We start from the raw sequence: 9,189 nt of genomic DNA on the forward strand, positions 1-9,189 counted from the left end.
TAGAGTTACGATATTTATAGTAAAAAGTATTCCTCATAAGAGGCTTGTGTTGAGAGGTTTATTTATGTCAGCCGGCGACTTTCCTAGAGTAGGCATTCGTGGTTGGTTGTGTTGGTCTAAGGAACATGTCACGTGTTTCTCCTACACTACCTGCCTTCATCTGCGGCGGCCTCAGCTGCTGTTGCTGCATCACAGATACTGAGTGTCTTCTAGCCACGGTTCCTCTGATGCTCATGTTCAAGAGTTTATCAGCAGTCTCAGATACACCACGAGTGACACGGTTCTTGTTCACTGACGAACTTGCTGCATTACCTGCAATTGGATGGATTTGCTTTTATCAACTGAAAGAGACACAACCACTAAACGTGTTACAAAGAAATAAAGGTGGTTTTGAGGTTTTACTTACAAGGACTCTTTCTTCCGGGTGGTTTGTATATCGAGTCTTTGACGGAACTTCTCACCGGTTTAGTGTTTTTCGTAGCATCTTGCTTAGACAAATCAAGTTTCCTCTGAACGCCACTACCAAAAGCAGCATTCGACTTTGGGGAAGCATGGCTGTTGAATGTCTTAGCTTTGGCAAGAGACACTGGTTGCCGTTTCACTGATTGCTGCTCGAATGATCCTCTCGGTCCGACTAAAAAAAATCACGACATGAAATTTAGTTTGTAACAATCTCAATAAAAGATAATAATCCACATCCTGATATTGGCAACCAACAAACTAAAAAGATTACCAGACGGACTTCTTGCAACAGATGGCTTGGGTCGGACAGATGGTGGGACATAAAAGCAACTCTGCCACATAAGAACATGTTTAAATCAGCTGATCAAGAGAAGAAGAAATTACTCTCCGGTGTACCTGAAAGAACGGGTGCTGCAGGGCCTCTGCAGCAGTTGGTCTGTTGCTTGGATCCCAGGAGCAAAGCCTCTGAACGAACATGAAAAAAAAAGATAAAGATTAGTGTCACGAAATATGGCCACAGCTATAGGGCAACTTCTTTTTAAAAACTGTTAGTTACCGTTATCAGATTAACTGCATCTTTACTAGCAGATGGCATCAAGCTTGAAAGAGGCACACCAGAAAGCTGCAAGATGACAACAGTTAGTTCTTAATAAATAGATAAAATGTTGAGGCTCAAGACACATTATTCAAGCTCGAACAACACCTGAGGGAATTGATAGTTTATAGTGTTAGCAAGACTAAGTCCCTCTAACCAGGTCTCCTCAGTTGGACTGCCTATGACATCACAGATTTTGTAGATTTCATCTGCTTCACTGCAAGAATGGTACGACAACATTTTCACTTGTTTATTAGCTTTAACTCTGCAACATTTCTAACCACAAATCAATCACTGCTAACTTACCTAGCCCCTGGAAATATAGGACGAAGAGACAACAACTCAGACATAATAGCTCCCATCGCCCACATATCTGCAAAAAAAAAATGAACACATTGTTTAGCAATAGATCAATATACAGAAATATATTTACTGCTTACAACAGTAAGGATACTAACCAACTTTTGATGTGTATACATATGATTGAAGGAGTACTTCAGGTGCTCTGTACCTATTAGTACAAACACTTTTGGGTCAGTACGGCAGCAATTTGTAGCATCAACTCGACATATGACTCTAAAGAAAGACGCATTGCGCCACAAAAGAAAGAAAAAAAGAAGAGAAGTGAACCTTACCAGCGTGTAGAAACATACTCGGTAAAAGGTGGACTCGAATTAACCTCCCTTGCCAGACCAAAATCAGCAATCTTAATGATGTCTTTAGAGACTAATAGATTTTCTGCAACAACAACATAGTATAAACATATATTCTTGAAAACTATTGAACCAGGATTGCTCAGCAACTGTTCATAGCTTATATAAATTGCCACCTCAAGGCTATCAATTACCTGGCTTGAGATCGCGGTGGAAGTAACCACGCTGATGCATATGAGAAAGGCCTTGGAAGACTTGAAAGCACCAGTTTCTAATATCAGCTTCTGCAAAAAGCTTTTGTCGATCCTTCATAAGCTGATAAAGATTGCACTCCTGATCAGTAAGAATGACATGCGCAGATTCAGTTAAATGAATTACAGTGTACGCAAAAATAGCAATCTACAAGCAGGAAGAAGTATACCATGTACTCAAAGACAAAGTATAGGATATCATGTTCACGGATTACTTCCTTCAGCTTCACGATGTTTGGATGATTCATCCTCCTAAGGGACTAATAGGAGAAAAGGGGATGAATAAGTAAACACACGCTAAACAAACAAAAGATCATGTCAACAAAGACAGTTCACCACCTTCACTTCTCTCAGATTTATACATTCGTCCCATGAGTAATACTTCTTTTTCATTTTCTTAATTGCAACCTGCACACAGAAAACATCAGTTGGTAAGAAAATCAAGCACAGATCATTATGCGATATCTCTCAAAGAAAGAAACTTACAACTTCACCCGTCTGCTTATTGATAGCTCGCCAAACAGTACCAAAAGTTCCATCACCAACCTCTTTTATTAACTTGTACCTATAAATTCATGTCAGGGACAAGCAAACTTAGAAGCAATATATCAAGGAAACAGATACCAAAAGGTGTTACAAAAAAAGTTGAGAGATCTTTGAGCTACCTGTCCATAGTCTTTCGGGTAAAGCAAAGTAGCCTCTTTATTTTATTTTATTTTATGTATGTAAAGAACTTCTGAAAGATTTATATAGCATTTATCTTTCAGTAGTTCGTAGAAACAAAAGCAGTAAAATCAATGATTCTCCAGCTGGGTAGACTGACCGTTATTTACAATGAGCACCAATGGGTTGACCATAAAGGGAAAAGAAAGACAGCAAGAGAAGAGGAAAAGACATACTGAGAACTCAAAGACACAAAGGAATCAACAAGAAAGAATGTGTTGGCTAACAGGAAGGACCTGAAGCAGACAACAACTCACTCAGGGGGTTCATACTCAAGAAAATAGCATCATGTAAACTTGAAAACGAAAGTGATATATTCTTTTTCAACAAGCGCCCATAGGAAAAAAGAGGGGGGGGATTAAGAGGTTTCTCTGGGAGTATGCGAAGGAAGAATATGCAGACTTCAACCCTGCAAAAGAAACAAAATTTCCTAATTTTTAGCAGTTTTACCATTTCTTAAATTGATTTTGCCTTTGCCAATTAAAGAAGGTTAAAATATCTAATAAAATCAATTAAATTTAAAACCATTCGAATATTATACTACAAGGCATTAAAACATGAAATAAATGCATAGCAGCCCAAAGTAAAGTTGTAATCGTGTAGAACAAAAACAAAACTGTCACTCTCAACAGCTTCAATCGAGAGAAGAAAAAAAAAGACATACCTATTTGCCTGACGCCTTTCACTAAACTTGATTAGGAGAGTATTTGACAAACTAAGTGCAGTTAACGAAAGAGCCAACAAGGAAATGAGAAGGAACAAGAAAACGCCAATCGAGCGCTTCTTGGAAAGAGAGAAGCTGATGATGGAAGCAGCTTGGCCAGACGAAAACTTTCTCCATAATCTCAGAAACAATACAATCCACTTAGTAGTAACAAGCCTGATACAACCTGTAGCAGCGATATTATACGAACCAATCAGAGAAATCTACGCAACTGACCAATCAAAAAAATAAAAATGCAGATGAGATAATAACACAAACTCCACCTTAGAGCTCATACTACAACATTTCTAATTCGAATATCTATCTATCTATCAGTACCACCCAAAATCGATCTCTGTAAATCCTAAGATTCGATCAATACATCAAATCAGCCTCGAAATATCACCAACAGGCATGCATACATATCAGATCCAATGAAAACATCAAAAGATATTTTGCTAGTCAAATTCGTAATAAGCAAACACGAGACGGAGATCTGAGATATCAACTTACTACCTCAGAGCCAGCCAACAGGCATAACCACCACCGTCGCCGCCGACGGATATCCAGAGCTTCCTTCTACCTCTCTCACCTTTCTACTTTTTCGATTCCGTTACAGCAACTATCAATCTCTCTCCTCTCTCTCTCTCTCTCTCTCTCTCTCTCTCTCTCTCTCTCTCTCTCTTTCTGTGTGCGGTTGGTTGGTTATCCTTTAGCTTTGATATTGGCTGGTCTTGTCGCGTTTTTTTTTTAAACTTGCCATCTTCTGTGCCTCAATACATTAATATACGGTGTGCTTTTTATATATAACCGTCAGATTATCAAGTCGGTGATGTCATTCCCCTATATGAACCGTCCGATTAAGAGGATTTTCGCGGTATCTTTACGTGGCCGCCTCCCTCTTTACTCTGTTCTTTTATTCTGGCCTTCCACGATCTAACTGATATAAATATTTCTTTGACCTTTCGTGATTTGTGTATTAAATAGTATTCTTGGGGTTGGGGGGATTAATAAAACTAGATTACACCTTAAATCTGCTTTGTGAATAATTTCATCGAGCAAATAACTCCTTTAAAATTAACTAGAATTTGAACCCGCAATCCGTGCAGATTTTTTTTTTTTTATAAATATAAAAATTTGATATAATCATAAACGTTTTATATATATGATTTACATTTTAGTGTTTTATGTTGTGTAATTTTATAATCTTATTGTTTAGATTTCTTATTCGATATTATTAACATATAGTGATCTATTTTATAGATTGTACGTAGTTATTAATTGTTATCGTATACAACAACTATGTTAGACTTTGAAAAGTTTAATGCAAATATAAATAAGAAACAATTAAATACAATAAAATGTCGATAGTTTCAAAAAATATAAATGTTGAAAGTTTTATGAATATATAATAGTTAGGATGAAACTAATTAATGTTGTTAGCCATAAAAATAGAAGTGGAGAATTTAAAATATTGAAAGGTAAACTAAGGAGATTTCTAGTAAAATATGAATAGGTCCAAAATTTAAGTGACAACATTTATAAGTAAATAAAAATTACGACTTTATTTTAATAGATTAGATGAAATTAAATTCAGGTTTGTCGATATCATTATACTAACTCTAAAATGAATGAAAAAAGTCAGGTTGATCTGAAAGAAAAAATTGGTAATTATAGACAAATAATGGACTTACCTCTGTAATAATATGCTGTACTAGGTTTTATATGGAGGGAAATAAATTTAAATAGTTTGAGTGTTAAAAGGCTAGAAGAAACACAACGTTTGTTTCCCTCTAATATAGTTTAAACTTGTTGCATAATACCCGAATATACGTTTTTGGATGTATAAATTAAAGGAGATCGTTTACTTTTGGTCTTTTTAATTAGATTTCATGGACTAGTATCGATTTTTATAGTTTCCTTTTGTTTCAAAAATATTTTTAAAATTGTTGTCATACTCAATAACGAACCTTCAACCTAACCAAGCCGACCATATTTACTATTCAGTTTTAAAATATTCCTATCAGTCTTTTAACTTTTTGGCTACAGTTTTTTAAACACGAACCAATTCTTTACCGCTAATGGTTATGTACTTATGTTACTTATTTGACACACAATTGTTGAAAAGATAAAACAAACCCACAAGAGGAGAAGTAAGATAAAAATCAAAATATTTGTAATATGGATTAATGGACCACCAACTCATTAACGTGTAAAACAATACAACTGTATCACAAATCAATATACCTAACGTTGGAGAAATCGACAATTTAAAATTACAGTTTAAACAAAAGATCAATAATATATCTCACCAAGCATATACTATAAGAAAAATCGAAAAAGTTGATAAATATGCTGGGATAACAAAATAATAATTGGCAGCCGCTTTTAAAAAGCTTTCTTGGCTTTAAAGCGATACAAAGAACCGATGCTTTGTTGTAGTGACTTTGTTCTCAAGAAACCTCCGGACAAGACAAAAGCTTTAAGCTCAAGCTTTTTTTTCTTCTACTATTTTGTTTCTGACGTTGCGTTAGATGAATACCAAAGCTTCTTCTGGCAAATCAAGAGCTTCTCGTTCTCGGACTCAGACTCTGTTTTCTCCTTACGGCAACTCCATCTCAGTCCTTTAGCAACCGATGCTATATTCTCCACGAAATAGCTAGACTCGCGTATAATCGCATACCCATTAGGACGCAAGATCCTATCCATTTCCAACATTACATATTTCATATCACACCTGCGTAAATACCACACCATTACTCATCACTTATCACATCATCAATGAGTTTCAAAAAGGCTTTGAGATATATAATTAATTACCTTTGGTTCTCAGATGTAAACAGACCATCAACATGAAGAAGATCGTAAGTTCTTGGATACGTCGAAAAAGCTTCACACCTATGTCACAACATAACACATTATGTATTGCAAACTCAAACTGATTAAAAAAGAATAGAGTTTGATAAATGTTACCAGTCGTGATATGTTCCAATCAATCCACGATCAAACACAACGGGAAGCGTATTCGCAGCGTAAGACGACACAACGTTCATCACCCACAAAGGATCATCGACCAAAGCAGCAGCCAAACCACCGTAAGCAGTGTTCATATCCATCACATTCCTTATCTTGTCAGACCCAACAGCAGGCAACAGCTTCTTGTAATGCTTAGCCCTAGTCTTCCACTTGCTACCGTCCCGCTTAAACAACCCGCCGTTTCCTCCAGGGACGTCAGAGATCCTCTCGGGTGTCGAGTGCAACCTCCCAGGCCATTTGGGAGTAGACTCCAAACCCGTCTTCTTAAGCTTAGGGCTGGGGACCACCACGCAAGGGCGTATGGGAGTGTACCAAGCAGAGTCCGGCTCGAGGCTGTCGTCGCATTTCGGCGGGTACGCGTCGGGGTCGTTAGACAGCTTGTCGTAGCACTTGTTGTCCGGAGATTTCTGCCACACCGCGATGTCGTCTTTCTTAGCGTACATTTTGAAGCACATCGAGGTTAAGAGATCCTGGAGCTTCTCGTAGTTTGTTCTCTGCGCTTCGACGGTCGTGTCCCATCCTTTCCAGCGGTTCTCGTAGTTGACCGGTGGACCGGATAGGACCCAGAAGCCACCGGGTCTTAGGATACGGTGTACCTCCAGGAGATAAACTCCACCTGAGAAAGATACTTAACATTAGTATTATTTATAATATTTAAATTGAGAAAGATACTTAACATGAGTATTATTTATAATATTTAAATACATGAGCTAATTAAATTACCAAACTCAGTCCATGGAATAAGGCATCTTGAGCAATGAGCCATGTCGAATGAGTTTGAAGGGAAAGGGAGACGTTGAGTCGAAATGATGCCGAGAATGGCAGGGATGCCACGTTCTAGAGCAAACTGGACTTGTGCCTCGTGGTTATCCCGTGGAGCTAGTGACACCGTGAGGATACCACGGTCCAATAAATCTCCTCCCCAGCTTGCAACCTTTAAAAAAAAAACAGAGCAAAAAAAATCTAGGAAGTTGAAGAAGGGATTCTTCTAATGTTTTAAGTTGAAATTTTTTCAAGAAAATGTATATAAAGTCACTCACCCCACAACCAGTGTCGATGGCAGTTCGTATAGTCCCATCTTTCATCTCAGGGATCAAATCTTGCATCAAATCGACATAAGCACTAACTCCATTAGGAAACATTGTACCACCACCCGGGAAATGAAACTTGTCACCCTCTTTTTTCAGCCAATGCTGGTTTGATTTCTGCTTGTTGATCCAATCATATGGCACATTCCTGATATTTAAGTCGCATCAAAATTGATAATTAACCTCAAATCTCTGGGGACAAGATATATATATATATATATATATATTTAAGCAAATATTTTTTACCTGTACCAACATTCGTTTTTGCTCTTAGGCCATCTTATAGGTGACTTATAACCATTAGGAGGAGGGACCAGACATTGCTTTCTATCAAACACAGGAGGACAATGACGTTCCATGAAAGTAAGCCTGTGAGTGCCATACTTCCTCCATTTCTACCACAGTACCAAAATCGAAAAAAAAACAAAATCATAGCTAAACTATTTTTTTTACAGATTCAAGGAGTAAAGAAAACTTGAGAAAATAGAGTGTACCCTAGGATCCGTGCAGGGAGTGTAATCTTGGTAGTCACTGCTACACTCCGGGAAAGAAACAGCATTGGCTTGAGGAGAGTTAACAACATCCAAGGATGATCCAGCTTTTGCAACGTCATTGACTTGGAGTTTGTTCTTCCCACAGTAAAGTCCACCAAGATAGAAAGAGAGCCCACATAGTAGAATCAGTAAAACAGTCTTGGGCAAGATCTTTGTTGAACCTCTCTCAGCTTTCTCGTACTTGTCATCCCTATCCTTCATCGTCTTTGGACTAGTTTAATAACAACTGCAAAACCAAGAACTAGCAGCAGTCAGAACAAATATAACAACAAGTACTCATGTAAAAAGTCAAACAACTGATTGGATCAAGAAATGACTAGACAAGTACAGAGTGAAACACTGCCATTGCCAAAAGAGATTTTACTAAAGAGGGAAACTAACTTTTTGGGTAAATCTTGAATAAACAAATGATGGGACAGTCCTTTTTGACAAATGAGAGACTTGAGGAAACAAGGACGTTGAGATCTAACAAAGAGGACAAAACAAACAACGTTGCCGACATATAGAGAGTGTTGCTTTAATGTTAATCACATGGTGTTTGGGCCCCAGTTTTCGACCGCCATAACATGCTCTATCAAAACTCGAGGAGGACAATAAACAATTGGAGTGGATAGTAAAATAATAAATGCATACACAACACATATGAATGATTTCTATAATAGGGATAACGTTAAAACTGTTTCTTCAGTTTCGCATTTAAAGTCAGAAAACAAAAACCTGCACAAGAGATAAAAGCTTGGAGACAGCTAAAAAAGCACAAAGGAGGGGTCAGGGGAAGAGAACTAGCATTAATAATCATTTCTTGGCAGACACGGAAGGTCTTAAATCTTTTGTATTTTTACACATACAATAAAACCAGAGAAAGCAATAGACAGATGAAGACGAACACACAAAGAACATTAAAAATGAATCTGTCAAAAGAAGAACCACAGAGCAAACTTGACAAGTTTTTAGATCTGGTTTTTACCTTGTCTTGAGCTAGAATAGATTTAGATTTTTTTTTTCGAATGGTCTCCTCGAATTCTTGAGGAGAGTATTTTCCGGCGACGGAGAGAGACTTCGATTCTTTCGTTTTAAAAAAAAAATATTATGGGGGAGGAGAGAGATGAAAGATTGCAGAGAAG

The 9,189-nt window shown here is 37.4% G+C and overlaps 2 protein-coding genes across 3 annotated transcripts; both read right to left on the reverse strand.

Moving 5' to 3' along the window:
* Nucleotides 1–7: 7 nt before the first annotated feature.
* Nucleotides 8–4,096, reverse strand: LOC130494767 (cyclin-dependent kinase F-4-like). Its single transcript, XM_056999757.1, has 16 exons — nucleotides 3,904–4,096; nucleotides 3,349–3,574; nucleotides 2,627–3,093; nucleotides 2,448–2,526; nucleotides 2,301–2,369; nucleotides 2,132–2,221; nucleotides 1,905–2,043; nucleotides 1,693–1,795; nucleotides 1,516–1,568; nucleotides 1,364–1,430; nucleotides 1,166–1,274; nucleotides 1,019–1,084; nucleotides 859–927; nucleotides 734–794; nucleotides 407–634; nucleotides 8–312 (listed from the first exon to the last, which is right to left on the reverse strand). The coding sequence occupies exons 3-16, from the start codon at nucleotides 2,632–2,634 to the stop codon at nucleotides 68–70; spliced, it is 1,386 nt and encodes a 461-aa protein (XP_056855737.1). The 5' UTR covers nucleotides 2,635–3,093; nucleotides 3,349–3,574; nucleotides 3,904–4,096; the 3' UTR covers nucleotides 8–67.
* Nucleotides 4,097–5,541: 1,445 nt separating this feature from the next.
* Nucleotides 5,542–9,189, reverse strand: LOC130505169 (probable methyltransferase PMT21). Of its 2 annotated transcripts, none has more exons than XM_056999755.1 (8): nucleotides 9,033–9,189; nucleotides 8,006–8,291; nucleotides 7,758–7,906; nucleotides 7,464–7,659; nucleotides 7,147–7,357; nucleotides 6,361–7,039; nucleotides 6,208–6,285; nucleotides 5,542–6,124 (listed from the first exon to the last, which is right to left on the reverse strand). In XM_056999755.1, the coding sequence occupies exons 2-8, from the start codon at nucleotides 8,264–8,266 to the stop codon at nucleotides 5,896–5,898; spliced, it is 1,803 nt and encodes a 600-aa protein (XP_056855735.1). In that variant the 5' UTR covers nucleotides 8,267–8,291; nucleotides 9,033–9,189; the 3' UTR covers nucleotides 5,542–5,895. The 2 variants fall into 2 exon arrangements, with proteins under 2 accessions (XP_056855735.1, XP_056855736.1); XM_056999756.1 differs by lacking the exon at nucleotides 9,033–9,189 and adding an exon at nucleotides 8,447–8,571.

The sequence above is a fragment of the Raphanus sativus genome, unplaced genomic scaffold, assembly GCF_000801105.2.
Source record: "Raphanus sativus cultivar WK10039 unplaced genomic scaffold, ASM80110v3 Scaffold2054, whole genome shotgun sequence".
NCBI lineage: Eukaryota > Viridiplantae > Streptophyta > Magnoliopsida > Brassicales > Brassicaceae > Raphanus > Raphanus sativus.

Coding starts and splice junctions, on each gene's coding strand:
- LOC130494767 (XM_056999757.1), bottom strand. Junction 2,370..2,447: donor ATAAGCAGACGGGTGAAGTT/GTAAGTTTCTTT, acceptor TTCTGTGTGCAG/GTTGCAATTAAGAAAATGAA. Junction 1,275..1,363: donor CCTATATTTCCAGGGGCTAG/GTAAGTTAGCAG, acceptor CCATTCTTGCAG/TGAAGCAGATGAAATCTACA.
- LOC130505169 (XM_056999755.1), bottom strand. CDS start 8,266: ATGAAGGATAGGGATGACAAGTACGAGAAAGCTGAGAGAGGTTCAACA. Junction 7,358..7,463: donor CCATCGACACTGGTTGTGGG/GTGAGTGACTTT, acceptor TTTTTTTTAAAG/GTTGCAAGCTGGGGAGGAGA. Junction 6,286..6,360: donor ATTGGAACATATCACGACTG/GTAACATTTATC, acceptor GTTGTGACATAG/GTGTGAAGCTTTTTCGACGT.